The sequence below is a fragment of the Astyanax mexicanus genome, chromosome 21 (assembly GCF_023375975.1).
Source record: "Astyanax mexicanus isolate ESR-SI-001 chromosome 21, AstMex3_surface, whole genome shotgun sequence".
In the NCBI taxonomy this organism is placed as follows: Eukaryota; Metazoa; Chordata; class Actinopteri; order Characiformes; family Acestrorhamphidae; genus Astyanax; species Astyanax mexicanus.
Window position 1 is genome coordinate 13,310,487 of NC_064428.1, and position 21,370 is coordinate 13,331,856.

The 21,370-nt window shown below is 37.6% G+C and overlaps 1 protein-coding gene across 4 annotated transcripts; it reads right to left on the minus strand.

The window, feature by feature from the left end:
* Nucleotides 1–9,540: 9,540 nt before the first annotated feature.
* On the minus strand, nt 9,541–19,513 carry LOC111192359 (sterile alpha motif domain-containing protein 3-like). 4 transcript variants are annotated; one of them, XR_007428221.1, is made up of 6 exons: nt 19,099–19,513; nt 17,000–17,050; nt 12,810–12,965; nt 11,470–11,562; nt 9,800–11,078; nt 9,541–9,743 (listed from the first exon to the last, which is right to left on the minus strand). XR_007428221.1 is itself a non-coding variant. In XM_049470147.1 (6 exons), the coding sequence occupies exons 3-6, from the start codon at nt 14,287–14,289 to the stop codon at nt 10,854–10,856; spliced, it is 1,470 nt and encodes a 489-aa protein (XP_049326104.1). In that variant the 5' UTR covers nt 14,290–14,295; nt 17,000–17,050; nt 19,099–19,513; the 3' UTR covers nt 10,123–10,853. The 4 variants fall into 4 exon arrangements, 3 of the variants coding, with proteins under 3 accessions (XP_049326104.1, XP_049326105.1, XP_049326106.1); XM_049470147.1 differs by lacking the exon at nt 9,541–9,743 and adding an exon at nt 13,294–14,295 and having other exon boundaries at nt 10,123–11,078; XM_049470148.1 differs by lacking the exons at nt 9,541–9,743; nt 11,470–11,562 and adding an exon at nt 13,294–14,295 and having other exon boundaries at nt 10,123–11,078.
* Nucleotides 19,514–21,370: the final 1,857 nt, after the last annotated feature.

Sequence of the window (21,370 nt, forward strand, 5' to 3'; positions counted from 1 at the left end):
AGTCTGCTTCTAACCACGACTAGCACTGCTGGAGCAGCATTAGCATTATCCACTAACCAGTGCAAGCCAATTTGGCCAGTCTGAGGTGAGTATTTTGGACTGTAGTCGGCGTGTTTACCGTTATAAAACAAGCTACGAGGAATAAACCGCAAGCCAATATCGCCCTGGTTTACTGGATGCCGCTAATGCTAATGCTGCTGCTGCTGCACCCAGCCTTAGTGGAAATCTGGAAATCTAAGCTTACTGTAAATAAACTGAAGCTCTTTAATCACCCAAATAAACAGTTTTTAAGTCCAGCGCTCGTTTGACTTGACTGACTTCTCTAAAAATGTGTGGGTTTTTTTAAGAATTACAGCTTTGTTTACTTAGCTTAGCTTCACAGTTTTAGCCACCCAGCGGTGAGACCTGCTGAATTAGAAAGGAAACATGGCGACACCCCTGTTCCTTACCAGTGCTATTTACTACACTCCCTATACTCCCCTATACTATGCTCCCTACACCTCCCTATACTACCCTCACTCTCCTCCCTTATACTAGCCTCTACTATGCTCCCCAACTCCCCTATACTACACTCCCTATACTCCCCTATACTGTGCTCCCTATACTCCTATATACTAGCTTTTACTATGCTCCCCCTACTCCCCTATACTACACTCCCTATACTCCCCTATACTAGCCTTTACTATGCTCCCCCTACTCCCCTATACTGTGCTCCCTATACTCCTGTATACTAGCCTTTACTATGCTCCCCCTACTCCCCTATACTACACTCCCTATACTCCCCTATACTGTGCTTCCTATACTCCTGTATACTAGCCTTTACTATGCTCCCCCTACTCCCCTATACTACACTCCCTATACTCCCATATACTAGCCTTTACTATGCTCCCCCTACTCCCCTATACTACACTCCCTATACTCCCCTATACTGTGCTTCCTATACTTCCGTATACTAGCCTTTACTATGCTCCCCCTACTCCCCTATACCACCCTCCCTCTCCACCCCTATACTAGCCTTTACTACGCTCCCCCTACTCCCCTATACTACACTCCCTATACTCCCCTATACTGTGCTTCCAATACTCCTGTATACTAGCCTTTACTATGCTCCCCCTACGTCCCTATACCACCCTCCCTCTCCACCCCTATGCTAGCCTTACTGTGCTCCCCCTACTCCCCTATACTACACTCCCTTTACTCCCCTATACTGTGCTTCCTATACTTCCGTATACTAGCCTTTACTACGCTCCCCCTACTCCCCTATACTACACTCCCTATACTCCCCTATACTGTGCTTCCTATACTTCCGTATACTAGCCTTTACTATGCTCCCCCTACTCCCCTATACTACACTCCCTATACTCCCCTATACTGTGCTTCCTATACTTCCGTATACTAGCCTTTACTATGCTCCCCCTACTCCCCTATACCACCCTCCCTCTCCACCCCTATACTAGCCTTTATATGTCCCCCCTACTCCCCTATACTACACTCCCTATACTATGCTCCCTATACTCCCCTATACTATGCTCCCTATACTATCTTATACTACCCTATACTCCCCTATACTACCCTTTACTGCACTCCCTCTCCTCCCTTATACCACCCTCCCTCTCCGCCCCATACTAGCCTTTACTATGTTCCCCCTACTCCCCTATACTACACTCCCTATACTATGCTCCCTATACTCCCTTATACTACCCTATACTACACTCCCTATACTCCTCTATACTATGCTCCCTATACTGTCTTATACTACCCTATACTCCCCTATACTACCCTTTACTGCACTCCCTCTCCTCCCTTATACCACCCTCCCTCTCCGCCCCATACTAGCCTTTACTATGTTCCTCCTACTCCCCTATATTCCCCTATACTATGCTCCCTATATTACCTTATACTACCCTATACTCCCCTATACTACCCTTTACTGCACTCCCTTTCCTCCCCTATACCACCCTCCCCCCCTATACTACCCTCTACTGCACTCCCTATACTCCCCTATACTAGCCTTTATTACACCCCCTTTACTTCCCTGTACTTATCTCCCTCTCCTCCCCTATACTACCTTTTATTACGCTCCCTCTACTCCTCTATACTACACTCCCTATACTTTCCTATATTACTCCCCTATACTGCCCTATACTCCCCTATACTACCCTTTACTGCACTCCCTCTCCTCCCCTTTACCACCCTCCCTCTCTGCCCCTATACTAGCCTTTACTATGCTCCCCCTACTCTCCTATACTACACTCCTATACTATACTGCCTTATACTACCCTATACTACACTCACCATACTCCCCTATACTATCTGTCTCTACTCCCCTATACTAGCCTTTACTATGCTCCCCCTACTCTCCTATACTACACTCACTATACTCCCCTATACTATCTGTCTCTACTCCCCTATACTAGCCTTTACTATGCTCCCCCTACTCTCCTATACTACACTCACTATACCCCCTATACTATCTGTCTCTACTCCCCTATACTAGCCTTTACTGCACTTCCTATACTCCCCTATACTAGCCTTTATTAAGAGGCGTGGACCTGTTTTACCTGTAAAGCGGCTTTGTGACAACCTTTGTCGTCAAAAGCTCTATATAAATAAAATTGAATTGAATTGAATTTATTACACCCCCTTTACTTCCCTGTACTACACTTCCTCTCCTCCCCATACTACCTTTATATTCCGCTCCCTCTACTCCTCTATACTACACTCCCTATACTTTACTATATTACTCCCCTATACTGCCATTTACTACAATTTCTATACTCCCCTGTACTATGCTCCCTATACGTAACTAGATTTCTCTTGAATTTCTCTAGCGTTCATGTCCTCCAGCGCTGCAGCCGTTATTCCTCTATTCCCCCGTCATCCAGCATCCTTCACCAAACCAAACATCTCCCTCATTATCTGATAGTTTGTGGCAGGTTGTGTTTGTTAGCGGGGGAGGTCTGATCTGGTGAGAGGAGAGGATGTTTTATGGGGGAAATCCTGCGAAACAGAATCTCTTTCTAGTGAACAAACACTAAAAAAAATCACTATTTTTAAAAGATTAAAGTCTTCTGTAAAATAACAATGAATACATGTAAAATTTTACTTATAATGATCCAGTGCACTGAAATATTCAACATAAATCATATTTTTGTCAGGTAACTTCAATAAAAAAACAATAATAATTAAATAATATATTAATGTGCGGAGGGTGTTGCAAAAGTAAGGAAACACCTATACAAAATAAAAAAGGTTTGGTAAATGATAATCAAGGTTTGGATACAAGCTGCGGCTAGGACCTACTAGGCTACCTACTAGGGTGTAGTAAAGGCCTCACTAGACACCTTAAATCTTTACATTTTCTGCATTGTAGATTAATTCTTAAGTCATCCAAACAATTAAGAAAAACAAAGTATATAATAATATATTACATTTATATTTTACATTCTTTAAAGTAGCTCCTCTTGTTTAGATGATCAGTTTTACACGTCTCTGCTGGATTTTCTCAGTCAGCTTTATGAGGTAGAGTCAACTGAAATTTAGGCTTTCAGTTAACAGCTGTGCTGAACTCATCAAGAGTTAATTACTTGAATTTCTTGTCTCTTAATGTAAAGTTTGAGAGCATCGGTTAAAGTAAAGTAGTGAAGAGGTAGAGTTACAGGTATACAGTGAATAGTGAATATTTGAGTAATGTTCTAATCCAGATTATGAGAAGCAACTGAGTAAAGAAAAAAATACTAAACATATAAAAGGTCAATCAAAAACGTGATAATGATGAAACTGGCACTAATCAGGACTGCCCTCAGGAAAGGAAGAGCAAGCCAGTAGTTCAATTTTACTAGTGTGTTGCTACGTAGTTGCTAGACAGTTCTTATTGCTAAGGTTGCTAAGGTGTCTGAGGTGGTTGTCAAGGGGTTGCTATGATACCGCATGTGGATGGCTGGGAGTTATTAAAGAAGATAAGCAGGACTAATGTGATATATCGCTTCTGATGCTCTATATCTGCAGCTGAATTTAGCTTCTTATTGAAGATACAGAAAAAAATTATAATCTAACATCAACACAGCACACACACACACACACACACACACACACACACACACTTCTAAACACACACACTTCTACACACTTATCTCATTAATCTCCAGGAGTATAGGGCTGCAGTCGGAGGCGAGGTGCGGAGGGCTGCTTTAGCGCAGCAGCAGGTGAAACGGTTAGCGCAGATTAATTCCTGAAACACGGTAATCATAAGCTCCACAAAGACCCCTGCAAACTAATATTGCAAACGATCAGGTGTGAAATTAGCTCGGGAACACGCGGCAGATGGAAAATGACTCCAAATTTACCTTTGGTTATCTGGGAGAATAGGGCTAATAACGCCGCGGCGCACTACGTGCGCTCGCCGTTCGGCTGTTTGGACAGGCTGGTGGAAACAGAGGTGAAAGCGATGCCTTTGTTTTGGATTACTTCCAAAGAAAACGGCTTAAAGAAAAAGGTGTTTTGAGATAATATTGGTGCACTTTTGTGAGATTTGCTTCGGAAATTAGACTAAGCATTATCCGTTGGCTTCAGCGGTGCATGAACAATGATTTTGAACAAGAAATGCATTAAAAACTCTCAATAAAAACAAAAACTACGATACTCAGAATGCACCTTATATAATCACGTCACTGCATACGGCACCTCCAGGAAGCCAATCACCGGAATATTGATTACACCTATTTGCTACCATATACTGTATATATATATATATATATATATATATATATATATATATATATATATATATATATATATATATATATATCGGAAATTAGACTAAGCATTATCCGCTGGCTTCGATGGTGCATTTAACAAGATGGTGCATTAAAATTTAACAAGAAATGCATTAAAAAGTAGGGCTGTCAATGTTAAAACATTTACGCATCTGATTAATTTGTAATCAGTAATGCATTACTATTTTTTTAAACACAAATTTATTATGCAACCAAGTCTGACTACAACCTCCGCCATGATCTACCCCCGTGCGGATTTGTTTTCTAGAGCGTTTCACTTGTAGCCGACCCAGCTATTAAATATACTTTTTTATTTGAGCTAAACTGCTGATGAGCTGCAGTTTTATTTGATATATTAGACGGATAACGCTAATCAATTACCACAGCTATGAACAAATGCTGTTTCTGCTGCTCCATGCTGCTGTTTACACACTGAGAGCATGGCATGTGCAGCGCTCAATGCTCGTAGCCACGTCCCATTGAAAACACTGTGTTTAAAAGAACAGCGGCAAATTCAGTGTTCAGCGTTCTATGTTAAAGGAGAACTTCTGTGTGAAGTAGACTTTGGGAGTATTTATTAAAACATGATAAAAGGTACTAATCTTTGTTGAATAGCTCATCTCCGCTCTCCTGCAGCTTTCTGATATCCAGTATATTGTGCACTTTGCCCAAACAGGCTTTTAGAATAGAATGAGTGATATGGGGCATATTTTACTCTGCAGATAAATGTCTTTTTACACCGTTATTCAGCTCAAAGTAGCTCCACACTTCATTGGTCAAATCTGGAGAGCCCTGACATTTAAAACGAGGCATTAATAAATTAAAAACTGCACAAGAAGCTTATTACAAACTTAAATTTAGGTCACAATAAGTCAACTGTCGATCATGAGAACGAATAATAAAACTTTATGAGTAATGTTTTTGTGTTTATGTAATTTGTTATTGGATCTTTGCATTCTAATATCGACAGTAACCTGATTTTTACAGCAACAGCTGGAATTCCTGGAATGCATTTCCAAGGAATACATTTTGCAATCTGCTCACGGATAAAATGCCCCATATCATCCATTCTAAAGCCTGTTTGCACAAAATACTGGATCTCAGAAAGCTGCAGGAGAGCGGAGGAAGGCTATTAAACAAAGATTAGTACCTTTTATCATGTTTCAATAAATACAACCAAAGCTTCATTTCCATTTCACACTGGAGTTCACCTTTAAAACAGCGTCACACTGCACAGATATACAGATATTCGCACTGGAACATAGAATCTTCTCACTATATTTACTTTATTACTCCCGCACCAGATAACTCTGACCAATGAGAGGAGACGATGTGCTTATGTGGGTTGCTATTTTGGTGTGTTTAGGTGTTTTTATGCCTGTGTGAAACCAAACCAAACAGAGGGAGAAACTCTCCAAATAAACTCAATTAAACTCAAACTACAGGTGTGAAAACGCTCTTTTATACTCAGCTGAGATGTTTATAATAAAGTAAAATAAGTTTCCTTAATTCAATTTATCATGCATTCTTTATTCCCATTCAGTTCCAGCACTAATCTCCCCTACCGCAGTTAGTAAACACAGCTTGTACGAAGCTTCGGTTCACAGAAGAAACACAGAAATCTGCAGCTTTATAAAAAAAACGGACAGAAACATTAAATCAAGGCCAGATTCTGCTGACAAAGAGCAACCAGCCCAACCCAAAACAGCTGCATCAACATCTTTACCCCACGCTCACTAACAGCAGAGCTGTATTCTCTGCATATATACTGTACATACTCTATATTCCAGTACTCAGACTGTCAGATTTTGGGTTGAGATACTTGCTAGAGTTTACTGGTTTAAATATATATATATATATATGTATATATATATACATATATATATGTATATATATATACATATATACATATATATGTATATATATACGTAAATATATATATTAGGGGTGTCACGATTTCGATATTTAAAGTCAAAGTCAAAAAGACCCGTATTTATATATATATAAATATATATATATATATATATATATATATATATATATATATATATATATATATATATATATATATATAAATACGGGTCTTTATATATATATATATATATATATGTAAATATATATATTAGGGGTGTCACGATTTAAAGTCAAAGTCAAAAAGACGATCGGCAAATGACGCAGCACACTGTAGCCACGGACATTGTGACTGCTCAAAGAGCAGCCCGTTCTCCAAAGAATGTGAACATTCTCATCTTCTTAAAGAAAAACTTGAAAAAATATAAAAATAACAGTTGTTTTGTCTAGCCTCAAATATGGTAATAGTTTTGGTACCTTAAGGAGCATCTTTCTCTCAGATAAAGTTAATAATATATCTTTATTAAAGAAAAAAACTTGTCATTCTCAGGAGCCGAGTTTTATTCTTCATGTTTAACTGTTATAGTAGGATAGAGTTCAGTTTGTTAAGGCTCTAATTGTTCTATTATTTTGTACATGACTGTTCCTGTATTTTATTTTATTATTATTTATTTTGTTATGTTGCACATTGCTGTTTTAATAGTGCACACTACTGCTACCAAAAAAGCCACTAGATGGCATTACATATATACCTTAATTAAATTATTTAAATTTGACCATTAGTGCCTAATGTGGTGTATTACAGATCACTTGTATCACTTCACATCACTTATATCAGGGGTGTCCAAACTACGGCCCGCGGGCCATTTGCGGCCCGTTTCCTTTTTTGGAGCGGCCCGCGAGGTATTTTAGAAATAGAATGAAAGTTAGCCCGCTGTTAAGCAGGATTGTATAATGTGAGATTCACAGTTTGAACGCCAGGTGTCAGAAACGGGCCAAAGAGTCTAAAAGTGGAGAGGCTGTGCAGCTGTAGCGCAGAAAAACGGGCCAAAGAGTCTAAAAGCGGAGAGGGTGCTCAGTTGTAGCGCAGAAAAACGGGCCAAAGAGTCTAAAAGTTGGCATAATTAAGGAGTTTAATATTAAGAGACATCATGAAATGAAACATCAGTTTGAAAAATCTTAGTTTACACAACATTGTCAAAGATAGATAAAGATAGTAAGTCAAGAATATCTGGTAATGTGTCGGACCCTGAAACTGACTGATGTTATCTTTAACTAGAACAGCTGACTGAGGGTGATATGCTAATATATCACAATACCTGAAGACCATACCTGCAATTAATGCACCTGCAAAACAGTCTGGCAATGGCGAAATCTATGAAAAACAGTATAATATTAATGACATCTTGTTTCTGAGACGTTTTTGAGAAGTTACTATTCACTGTTCACGGCTGTAATTTACTTTGAACACTTTTCTAATTTAATACTATATCCAAGGGTGTAGGAGCAGGTTTGATATTGGGGGGGACACATTTGCCAATATGAACCCAAGCCCACACTATAGTTTATCACAAATAATAATTTTTTTTCTGTATTTTGTTTTTTATTAGTTAACAAGGTGATTTTACAACCTAAACATGTTACTTCACATTACATTTACTGTTGTAAGAAACAAATATGCATATACATATACATATGACAAAAATGATCAGTTATCACCTAATATTTAAAATAATATAACAGATTTGGTTATTATTATTATTATTATTATTATAATCATGTATTGGCATGTCAATTCTGTTGTATATTTACATTTTCTCCACTCTTTAAAAAAATCCTACGCTTTTATTTTTAAGAGCTCTTCTAAAGATTGGTGTCCTTTTATGTAAAAGAATGTAACTTTACGTTTCATAAAGATTTTAATTATAAACGTCAGGACATGTGGCCTTACTGTGAACCCTGTTCTTACATATTCTACTTAATATTAACACTGTTCTACATATTCTAGAGCTTTCTCTGCTTTAAAGACATTTAATAAAGTAAGAGGTGGTATGATGTGTTTAATACACTGCTGGATATACATGATTAAACTCAGTAAACTCAGTAAATGACTGTTTATTAGCTGATCAGCTGGATCAGGTGGAAAACACAATTTTGGGGCAGAGATCAGGGTTAAGAAACTGCTTTAAACTACAAACATAAAGTACTGTACTAAATTCTGACTATCCACTACATCTGGCTTCTAGATAACTAGTTAACTAAATGAATTTTTGTTCATTATTGCTCACAGTAAATCCTGTAATCCTAAATTAATAAAGACAGTTTAAAAATGAAACAGTAATTAGCTAATCAGGTACAGGGCAAGTTGAACATTACGTATATAGTTTATTTTTTTTTTAACGTTGACTTCCAATCTAACTAATTCCAAAGTTAAGCTAACTCACTCACACAGCTGCAGTTTATTAATCACAGTGGGTTTAAACTGTGTGCTGATTTAGAGTCTTGTATTTTTAACCAGCTATCAGAAACATCATCACAGTTTATGTGGTTAGCCTATCGTTACCTTTCTTTTAGAAAAATCCCCGTATATCCAGAAGCTGCTGCAGCCCGATCCCGCTGCTAAATCTCACAGCGAGGGGGCGGGGCTTCCCCCACTAGCACACCGCGGGCCGCAAAACCAGCAAGCTGATTGGCTGTTTGTGCTGAGAGGCGGGACTTAATACCTGAACCGGCTTCGTGATTGGTCTGGTCTGTCTCCTCATTAATAGTACAGCTGATCTGAGCGAAACTATATAATTTTTGGGGGGGACAAATCCACCTGTTTCCAATATTGGGTGGGACATGTCCCACCCATCCCCCCTGGTTCCTACGCCAATGACTATATCCTCTATTTAAAACTGTTTATGTCCTACACTGAAAAAAATCATGTGTTGGATTTACTTAAAAAAATCAAGGCAACGTTTTGCACCAATTTTTTTAAGTAAATTCAACTTGATGAATTTTTAAGTAAGTTCAACTAAAAATATTTTGTTACACCAACTCATTTGTATTAGACTCATACAACTTAATATCAAGTCAGTCCAACTCAAAGAAATCAAGCTCAATTTACATATTCACCTTTAAATATTAAGTTAGTCTAACTCAATGAAATCAAGCTTAATTTATATATTCACCTTTAAATATTAAGTCAGTCTAACTCAATGAAATCAAGTTTAATTTACATATTCACCTTTAAATATTAAGTCAGTCTAACTCAATGAAATCAAGTTTAATTTACATATTCACCTTTAAATATTAAGTCAGTCTAACTCAATGAAATCAAGTTTAATTTACATATTCACCTTTAAATATTAAGTTAGTCTAACTGAATGAAATCAAGCTTAATTTACATATTCACCTTTAAATATTAAGTTAGTCTAACTCAATTAAATCAAGCTCAATTTACATATTCACCTTAACAAATTATAAATGTACAAATTGACTTATACAAAATGTATTACTTGAATTTATTTTTATTAATACATTTCTTACTCATACATTAACAATGCATGAAGTTGAGGTACAGTATTTTTAAATTCCTAAAATATTTAAGAATGGAAACCAAAAACTCAGTTTCTCAGTCCAACATACAGATTCAGATTAAGTGCAAAATGAACAAAACATGCAACAGAGTCCTTAAAGAGGCCTTGAGACCTGCTGTATAGTTTTAAATGAACAAAAGCTTGCCAGTTTTAACAGTCAACTTTAACAGTCAATCATCTGAAAAATCCAAACATTTTAGGAGTTTTAAAATCCTAATGATTGATGGCTGACTAGTAAAAGGAAGGGGGGGGGGGGGGAACTACAGTTACACTTACAAAGACAACACTGTCATTAGAATATGCCAACAACATCAGTGACCATAAATTGCAGCAAGTTATACAAAACTAAAGAAAATCCATTTAAATTTTTTTTTCACTGCTGTTAGCCTATAAAGTGCATAAAACAAACTGAAAGTTGTAGTCAAGACAATGTTTCAATATTACAACATGACAACATGTCATTAGCCAAAAATAGCATCACTTTACACAAAACAAAAGTCCCTGAGACCTACTGCTTAGCAACTTGCACATACCTCTTTTGAGACACTGATAACCACACATTTAACTCAGCAACTTGGACTTCAGTGCGTGCACTTTTGGTGAAAGTTTCCCACTGTCCAGTTCTAACAGCATCTTTTGACAAAATTCAAACGTGTACCTGAGTTGTTTGGGGGTAACTAAGGTTCACAGCATAGATCAGACCTAGTAACAAGGCACACGCCCTTGCAACACTGGACAACCCAGACAGTACTTCTCTGCCTTCCAGCACAATCCCAACATCCAACGGGTCATCCTCCGTAGAACCACCTTTGGTGACAATTTTGATTGTATGCTGTGCAAGATCCTCTTTTACTTCATCAGATGGAGCACCCTAAAATAAAAAAAGCATATTTAATGCTACATTTGGACGAATTTCTGCATTTCAAAATTAAGGGTTTTACACATTAAGCCTGAAAGAGGAATTAAACTAGCGACATTTACAATTTACACTAACTAGTATTGTTGTTGGGCCCCTTTTAGCACGTGGTCAGTGGCCATCTGGAGGGATATTAAGCTATGCAGTCTATATAGCCACCCACAGCTCCATGGTACTTTTGGTGCAGCACCTCTGGTGTGAATGGACTTCTACACCACATGTTGATACATTGATAGTTAATTGCTGTGTAATTCCTATCTTGTGACTGAAAACCATATTCACAAACAGCTGCAAAGCTATTGCCCAAACACTATTTAGAACCATGAATCTCTGTAAGTTTACTTACATGGTAATCCTTAATAAGATCATCTACACTTTCGGAGAAGTACACTATTAAGCAGCGGATCACCACATCTCGGCGCATTTCAGTAGTCTCTTCCTATTAATGAAAAAAGAGAACCATTTACAACATGTCTAATGTGTCTAAACTACACAGAGCTGAATTTTACCCTGCGTCTTTTCATTACATAATGGTATTATGATACGCACACTACTGGATACATTTTAATTGCCATACCAAATGAAGAATGTACCACCCAATGCTGATGCAGTCAAATGTTTTGTGCAAAAATGTATATTTATTCCATAATGTTTGAGGTTCCTTGATTTGTGCATGACGCTCACCATGGCTAAACAGTCTTTGTCCAAAATATCAATAAAAACAGAATGCAACAATGTACAAATAATTTAAAACGTATTTTTAATACTAAAATAATTGTTAAAAATAATACTGTTTTTGTTTTTTAATGCCCAGTTTGAATTTGATTCCAGCAACACCTCTCAAACCAAATATTTGTTTAATTGGCAATGATTGAATAATAATAAAAAAAAAAAAAAAAAAAAAGAGACTGATTTTTGCAGAATTATAGATAGATTGGGGGGGGTTCGTCACTCTGTAAAAGACAGCATGGGCAGTGCAACAATTCAAAAATAACATTTTTCAATGTAAAATGGTAAACCTTGGGACTCTTTTTACACCAATCATATATCTGGCTTGTAACCAAAAAAAACTATTTTGTTAAGTAGTATTACACAAATTAAAATCTTTTGCTGTCCCATCCCAGAATTTCTGGAATGTGTTGCTGGAAACAAATTAAATTGAGCATTTATTTTATTTTAAACCGTAAGATTTCTCAATTTTAAAATCAGAAATGTTGATTTTGTACTGCTTTCAACTAAATATATGTTTTGGAGTTTTTATTTGCAATTGGGGTGGGCAGTATGCCACACCTTGCAACCCAACGCAGTTACATTCTGGCACCTTGTAGATTTACAAAAGCACCAGTACATAGTTGTTGCACCATGTTGAAACCATTTTAAAACCATGGTAGTGCAACCCTGAAATCAAGATGTATTTTGCTTTTAGTGTGACTATCAATAGAAAATTTAAGGATCAGAGAGACAATACAAATTTCCTTTGTAGTTAATGTATGTAAACCCTAAAACTGTTTACGCAATACTAAGTCTTTTGCTGTTTGGTAATCCCATCATTAATTTAATTGGAAATTTAGTTTGTATGTATATGAAAGGAACTAGCTCTAAAAGGGTATCTAATGTCTGTACAACCTGCAAGTTTGGCAGCATGTCAGTATCCTATAATATACAGTATGTCAACCACCATAATACCTGCTTCAAAAGATCCAGAAGTTGACCCATCTTCCGTCCAGCAGCACCTCCTTTAGCAGAGAACAAAGACAGGAGCCTCACTGTGTGCTTGTCCAAATTTGCAATGAATGTTGTTTCCAGCTCAATGGTTGTAATTCTTTTGAATTCTTCTTTTATCTACAAACATTGACAAATAAAAAAATCATTAATTCGATTGTTTAATTATGTCAATAAAAGTAATATTAGCATATTCACATTTCACATTAAGGGTAACTGTATAGGGTTTTTTAATGGTTCATAAATGGATAAGAAACAACAAGCAATTGTTATGTACCATTAAGTCAATTAATTAACAGTTAATGAACAGTACTTGTAAATATGGGATTATGCTTATAAGTGATTCGTAAACTCTGCATGAACCATTAAATTACATAAAAATATTAACCCTTAATATAGTGGCCCTTATGGAAGTGTTACCATTAGCACACACTCATACAGCAGTTACCTGAATAGCATCAAACAAAGCTGGCCATCTATGAAGAAGATCTTCTATGGCAGGGTTTTCATTCACCACTTCCTGTCTTCGATGTGAAAATGTTCTTGACATCTTCTCACTTATGGTCTTCTGATTATTTTTCTTCTTAACCTCACTGAGAAGATCTACCCTCTCCTTTTCAAGAGTTTGTTTGGATTCTCCAGTGGGGTATGGGGGGAGGTAATTAACCTCTGCTTTACGTGGCTTTTTGACATCTTTCGCCGCTGCTGTCTTGCTGGAGGCAGAGTTGACAACAAGCTCTGGACATCCCAGTCTTCTCAATTTAGACCTGTAATTTCCCATCTTATACTTTAGCCTTGTTTGCCATCCATACAACCCAGAGAATGAACCTGGTTCCTTCAAGCATGGATGCTTTTGTATTAATGCCTCAGCAACATTGCATATCTGCTCACTGGTTGGATATGCACAAAATTGGTAGATCCTTTCAGCCAGTTTTTCAAGAATATCAGACTTGATGCTTGGATTGTTCAGACATGTGCCATCCTTTCTAAATGCAGCATTAGCAGACTCGAGAATCAGCTCTGTATCATAAGCAAATTCTGGAATTTCAAATGGTGATGGCCACTGTTGTGATCTCCCACGGTTCTCCGGAGAAGAGAGAATTATGGTTTCAGCAGATGAAGCATGAGATGAGGAACTAGAAGAGCTATCTGACAGTGTAGAGACAGGACCTGCTGGGTCACTTTCTGTTAAAGTTATATACAAAGGCTCAACAAGAACTACTTTGACAGTGTCTTTGTCTTTAAGATCTGCTGTTGTGGTCAAGGAAAAAAAATCACCAAACTCAGCATCCTTATAGAGCAGGCTGAAGTTTCCCTGAAGCTGAAATGTCTCTCTGATGATCAATTCCAGGTCTTGACATGTACCAGGGATCCCTGAAGGCAAGACCAGCTTTCGGATATCATGGTCATCCAGAATCACACGCAGCTTTGCTGGTTCAGACATCCTTTCCTTTTAGCAAAATAGAGAAAAAGAAGGTTAAAGATTAAATGAAAATGAAGCATCTTCAACCACTATGAAAGAAGACTGATTTAGAGTGGAAGGCAAATAGCACGCTTCAGTGTAACCATAGTCCGCCCTGCAATGCTGTACGCTGATAATGGCATAACATCAAACAACTCCTGTTGATCAAGTACTTGAAAATGCCCAGTTGTTTCTAGCTCATAAGACCTCAAATGCTGATTGTACCAGGCCTGACAAGTCTTCACAATGAACCTGAATGTCTCACCAACAATCATTATTTGTTGTATTTGCACAAAATCTGGAAGCCCTGCAGTGGATCCATAAGGCAAAATCATGCCTTTTGAGTACTTTGTTCCATAGTACAGCGCTGTATCTGCCAAATTAACCGTTGCACTGTTTACATTTTTTTTTTGGATTGCTTCTCGTACATCATCGCTTAACAAATCCAGAGGTACTTCAGACACACGTGAGACACAAAGAGCCGGTTTTAGACAACTTGATTCATTCGTCTGATAAGCCATCAAGAGCTGATGCTTCACAGCAAGAGAGAGCAAGATGTTTTTGAAAGAACTGGCATGCTGGACCACACGTTTAAAAAACCTGTGCTTTGCCTCAAAGCGCATTGTCCACAATGCCACTAAGGGACCAAAGGCCTCTATTAAGTGTGGATAATGTTCAAGGTAATGATGCTTGGGTAACAAATTTTCCTTTGGAAAGACATCCAAGAATCTTTGCCTGTGCTCAGATATTTTTGTGTCAAGATAGCCAAGGGACTCCTGGGTGTGTACTGGGGAAACAATTAGTTCCACAACTTCTTTCAGGTCCATCAGGATTAACCATGCTGGTTCATCAACTGGTATTTTGGGTCCAATAAGAAATGGAAGGAATCTTAGGAGAGCCCAGTTTTCATGGGCATTTCCTCCAATGCTCTTCTTAGCAGCAAAACCAGGTGACAACAATTTTGGGCAGTTTGTTTTATCAGAACACTTGAAAGGGAAACACTTTATTGAGTCATTTGTCTCCAGTATTGTCAAATACTTCTTTTGAATGAATTCATTCAAGCACAGGGCAATTTCCAGAGGAACGATTCCTTCAAAAAGATCATGTAATAAATCTGGTGGGTAACCAGACAAGACATGAAAATGGTTCAGTTTCTCAGTCAAGGCACATTGTCTTTTGACACCACAGTAATGAACAAGACTTGAGTCTTCTAACACTTGTTGCAAGTGTACAGAATGTTCCTCATTTGTTCGCATTTGAAAAGCACCAGTACGCACTTCTTTTAATTGAAATTCAGAACGTTGTGCGAGGCAAAATCTGCAAGTGTATTTCCCAGAAAAACTTTCCACAAACCCACCAATAGAATGTGCCCCTAAATTGTCAGCAACGACACACTGTACTGTGCCTTGGACATTTTTACCAAGCAGAGATATGAAGACTCCTTCCTCCTCTAAGGTTCTAAGGTCCTTCAAAAGTGGTTCAAGAAGAGATGCATAGCCATATCTTTTAACGTCATCTGCTTTGCCCAGGACTGCCAAATAAATTGAAGTCAACTCGGATCGCAGTTGTGAGGGTATGTTGCCCAACGCCCAGTAAACTGCTGTAGTTTTATACTTCTTACGTGCTGTGCCAAGTGGATTGCAGACCTCAAAGTCATCAACGTACAATATCAATGAAATTTTAAATTCTCCACCAGATAGCAACTCATTTTGTCTGAAATATGTACCATCAAAATAGGATCTCAATTGGGGGACACCACTTTTGGAAGCTGCAAAGCCTTCAACAGCTCTTTGAAATATATCTTTGTCATTCAACAACTGGGACAAAGACTTAAGAATGGGAACATACTGGAATGTTTTTTTTTCCTTTGCATCAATAATGTATTCCACAGGTTCCACAATGTTGAAGTTTTCTTTAAAATATTCTCTTCTCTTGTATGAAGTTGAAAAAGGACCACTAGTTCCTAAAGCTTTGCTTAAGAAGTTGCATTCACATAGCTCATTTGCCAAGTCTGTTATTAATGGAGCATCAACAGGACAATTATGTTTTTGCAAAGTTTTCTCAATTATATCTTTAAATGTCTCCGTTGAGGCAACAGCAGAAATAAACTGAATATCTTCAACCAACTGGTCAATGCACTTGACTGAAACATGAAATTTAGTTTCCAATTTTAGGAGAAGTGATCCAAATTTTCTCAAAGCAAGATTTGATGTGCAATCCTTTTCCTCAACTACTGACAAATAATTACAGTCTCCATCTTCCTCATCCTGACTTGTGTTGCTCAGACCAACATTAACTGAATTTACACTCCTTTGTAAGACAACTGGTTTAAAATCATCAACGGTATGAGGAGTATGTTTTCTGCTTTTGTGGGCAGCAAAAGTTCCATACACATTTGTCCGGAAATTACAGTGATTAAACACACAGTCAACAGTCTCCAGACACTTTAGATGACGCCCAAGATGGGCAAAAAAATCACTTTCTGTTGAAAACTTACTTGCACCACAATTTTGACATAAAAAGAAAAGGGACTCCTTTAGTTCAGAATCAACTGAGGCATGTTGTCTTGACAAATGTGAACGAAGTGCGCTCAGTGTCTTAAAAGAGCATGGGCAATCAGAATAAAGGCATGGCTGAGATTTGTGGCGACCAAGAGAGTCATGTTGTAATCGATAATGTTTCAAAAGATCACCTTTTTTAGGAAGAACAGTGCTGCAGAATTTGCAGTGCCACTTCATGAACACTAGAAAAGAACAAAAACATAACAGATGTTAATGCAAAAATGTTAAAATTAGATAGGGTGACACATGTGTGAACAATCTTTGTTGACTTAACAAAGCCAGTTAGTGTTTGTTGAACAGCGATTACAGCTGTAAAGGTGGATTTAATAGAAGTGTTAACAAAAACTACACCTAAGCAATGGTGCCCACAATATATGTTTTTTTTTAAAGTTAATAAACTGAGAGAAAAAAGTTAGTTAACTGTTGAAATACTGGCAAGAGAAACTGCACACTTTTACTTTACCATCAGGAAAAATATATAGTTTTTCCTTGGTAACATGACTCATGGGTATGTGGGCATTTTTAGTTTGTTTCAGCAGAGCTAAAGGGTGGTATCTTGCTGCTCCTTAAAAAGAAAACACTTTAACTAGCATTTTTCTACAGTCCATGTCTAACTACTAGTCTTAACCAGTTTGTGAATTTTGAAGCTTTAAGTGAGCATGTTGCATGTCTATTCTGTAAATTTTAAATTAAAACCAACATGCCCTCTCGTCATTATTCAGTGCACTTTAAATATATAAAATACAGTAAATTTCAGACATAAATAAAGCCTTTACTGATGTGTTTTATATAAACCATATCAAGATATACTGTGAAGTACACATGATATGCGGGTCAAAGTTATGATCTCTGTGGAATTGTTTTTATTACTTTCTCAATAAGGATTTAGTAATATAGGGCCAAAATGTATTAATTGAATAAACATAATTTATGTAAAAAAACATATTCCCAATATTTCCCAGCAGATAGTCTACCTTACAAGGCACTCTTATAACTGTACACCCAACCATGAAATACTTTTGGTAATAGACAGTCAGTCAGCCTCCAAGATAATGCACCCCTTAAATCTGATTACATCATTATTACATTCATGCTACTTAGGTATCCTCTGTATGTGAATCTTTGCTGCAAAAACGTAAACACAGTGCACATATAGAGGGTGTTTTATCATGTAGATTATCTACTGGGAATGATACTCTCCTGTAGCATTAGTGTGTTAAGCTAGCCCGTCGCTAAAGTTAGCTAGCAAGTCGCTAAGGTTAGCTAGCTGGCTGCTAGATTTAGTGTTCTCCACAGTAGCATTAGTGTGTTAGCGCAAGTCGCTAAGGTTAGCTAGCAAGTCGCTAAGGTTAGCTAGCTGGTTGCTAGATTTAGTGTTCTCCACAGTAGCATTAGTGTGTTAGCGCAAGTCGCTAAGGTTAGCTAGCAAGTCGCTAAGGTTAGCTAGCTGGTTGCTAGATTTAGTGTTCTCCACAGTAGCATTAGTGTGTTAGCGCAAGTCGCTAAGGTTAGCTAGCAAGTCGCTAAGGTTAGCTAGCTGGTTGCTAGATTTAGTGTTCTCCACAGTAGCATTAGTGTGTTAGCGCAAGTCGCTAAGGTTAGCTAGCAAGTCGCTAAGGTTAGCTAGCTGGTTGCTAGATTTAATGTTCTCCCCAGTAGCATTAGTGTGTTAGCGCAAGTCGCTAAAGTTAGCTAGCAAGTCGCTAAGGTTAGCTAGCTGGTTGCTAGATTTAATGTTCTCCCCAGTAGCATTAGTGTGTTAGCGCAAGTCGCTAAAGTTAGCTAGCAAGTCGCTAAGGTTAGCTAGCTGGTTGCTAGATTTAGTGTTCTCCCCAGTAGCATTAGTGTGTTAGCGCAAGTCGCTAAAGTTAGCTAGCAAGTCGCTAAGGTTAGCTAGCTGGTTGCTAGATTTAGTGTTCTCACCAGTAGCATTAGTTTGTTAGCGCAAGTCGCTAGCTTTAGTTCTCTCCCGGTAACATTATTTGAAAGAGAGATATATATAAGACCGATTCCAAACAAGGTCGAGTCCGAGACGAGACCGTGGCCGCTCGTCTATGGTCTCGAGACCGGACTGGAGTACAACACTAATGGTTTATATAAAACACAGAGATTCCTCCTGCACTAGTAAAAGTTTTATTTCCTTTATTTATAAAGTTAATTAACTGTAGCTATAACGCAGAGGAACAGTTCCACGAAGCAGCGCACCAGGAGATAACAGAACTCCTCTTACCTGGTAAAAGTTCTCATACCGGCGCTGACACGAGTAGTGCAAAGAGTGGAACCATGGAGGTGATGACTTGCGTCGTCTTCATCTCGATTTGGCGCGTTCAAGCGTCCAGACATGCGCATTCTCCGCTGAACGGGTCACCGTCGCCGCCATATTGGTGAGGTCAGTTTCTCATAATTTAAGTAAGATAACCTGAAAAATACGCTCCTAAGCCGCTGAACACAAAAATAAATCGACGGTGTTGATAATAAATCATGTTGTGCTGTTTATCCAGGAAGAAAACATTTAACTTGTGAATATGTTTACACACTAGTTTTGACCTGACTAATATGGCGGAGGCGATGACGTTTCACAAGGATCAATGCAGCCTCAAGTTGAACGAACTTAAATTTGACTGGAAGTTGAAACAACTAAAAAAATATTCATTCACACAATGTATTAATCTAAGTTCAGGGAATAATGACATTTCTAAATAGCATATACTCAATTATATTAAGTAAATCCAAAAACATAAATATTTTAAGTAGTATTTATTGATTTTTTTTAAGTATGGCTTGTTGAGACAAAGAATCATTTTTTTCAGTGTACTGTGCTGTCCTGAGAACATCATGGGCTCTCCAACTTGTGCATCTGCAGACTAAAAAAATGAAAGAAATCAGAGTAAGTGTACACATGTACTAAAAAGTCCTATTGCTGTAATCCAGTTGTCTTTATCAAATTATTAATTTAATCAGATTTCTAGGACGTACTATATACAACCTTATGAACTAGAGTATGCAGTTTACATGAGCACTGTACTGTTCTGAGGACACCATAGCCTTTCCAACTGGGGTTTTGCTTCACTTGTGGGGGTGTGGCCAATAGAGCTTAAGGACTTTCTTTTCTTTTTTTAAATTGCTACCAATCGCAGCTTTTGAGTTAATGGAAAAACGATAGCGATAATCAAATTTCTTCTTTGCATCCAGGCAATTTCTCACAGAATCATGTGACTATTTGCAGCTGCAGCTTTTTGTAAACATGAACTCATTTCACTGGCAATTTAAATTTAATTTTATTTAGTTAATTTATGGTTTCTAACAGACAGGCCCGTTGCAACAGAGCAAGAAAATTGCCTGGGGACAACAACATTAAACCAGCTGCGATTCTTCTAAATATAAAAAATCAGAAAAAAAAAACTATTGGTGTCAATCGATTGAAAGATTTAATCAGATTAATCACAACAATATTCTGCGATTAACTGCGATTAATCACACTTGCTCTTTTTAAGACGCTAGAAGTTTTTGTTATTTTATTTTAGTTTTATTTTATGTAAATAAAAGAATGAATGCAAACATGTTAAATGTAATTATATTTATATATTAGTGGTGTTCATTAAAATAATAGTATATACTTGTACATTTGAGAGGAGATAAAATCAAGGTGGGCCGATAGAAGAATAGAAGAAAGAATGAACTGTATTTTCTTTACTATAAGAAGAATACAATACTTTAATTTTCCCAAAAATCATCAGTGCGTTTTATAATCCGGTGCTTCTTATGTATGAATTCTACCAATCAGGTATTAGAGAGCAGTAAAGCCACTCAAAGCTGAAGTACAGAGTTATACAGGAGTTTCAGTGAAGTTTCTCCAGCTCCAAGGCTGGAGCATTATTAGCATTAGCCACTAACTGCGCTAAATGCTAGCGCTAAATGCTGCAAACCCTGGCTAGCACTGCTGGAACAACATGAACTGCGCTAAGCGCTTGCTCCTCCTATAACATGCCTTAATACAATCTAAGGTATTACTAGAGTATGCCGTTTACATGACCACTTGATATTATGATCCTATTATGATCAGATGATCAGAGTGTGTGCATGCAAACACGGTAATTGTTCTGGTTAGCGCTTAAACCAACAGATTGCTGTTTGCACCTACACATTTTCTATTTATGAACAAACGCTGTCAGTTTAACCGCTGTTTATACATGAAAACAACAGGAAGCATGCACATGCTGTGATGTTCTTATGCTTGTGAATGATGTCGCATGAGATGATGCATTAGCTGTATACAGATTGTAGGAAAAAAATGGTTTTCTAGAGATTGACTCTGGATTGCCTTGCTTTTAGGTCAGCCCTGATGTCAGACCTTTGGTTTAGCTGTAAAGATGTCCTTCCGCTAAAATCCTCTTTTTCTTGTAGTTTGTGAAATACAGTAGGTCTCTTTAAATTCTGAGTTGTTTATGATGCTGCACATGATGAAACTCTTCCTCAACCTCTTCTTCATTCTCTGCAGCAGC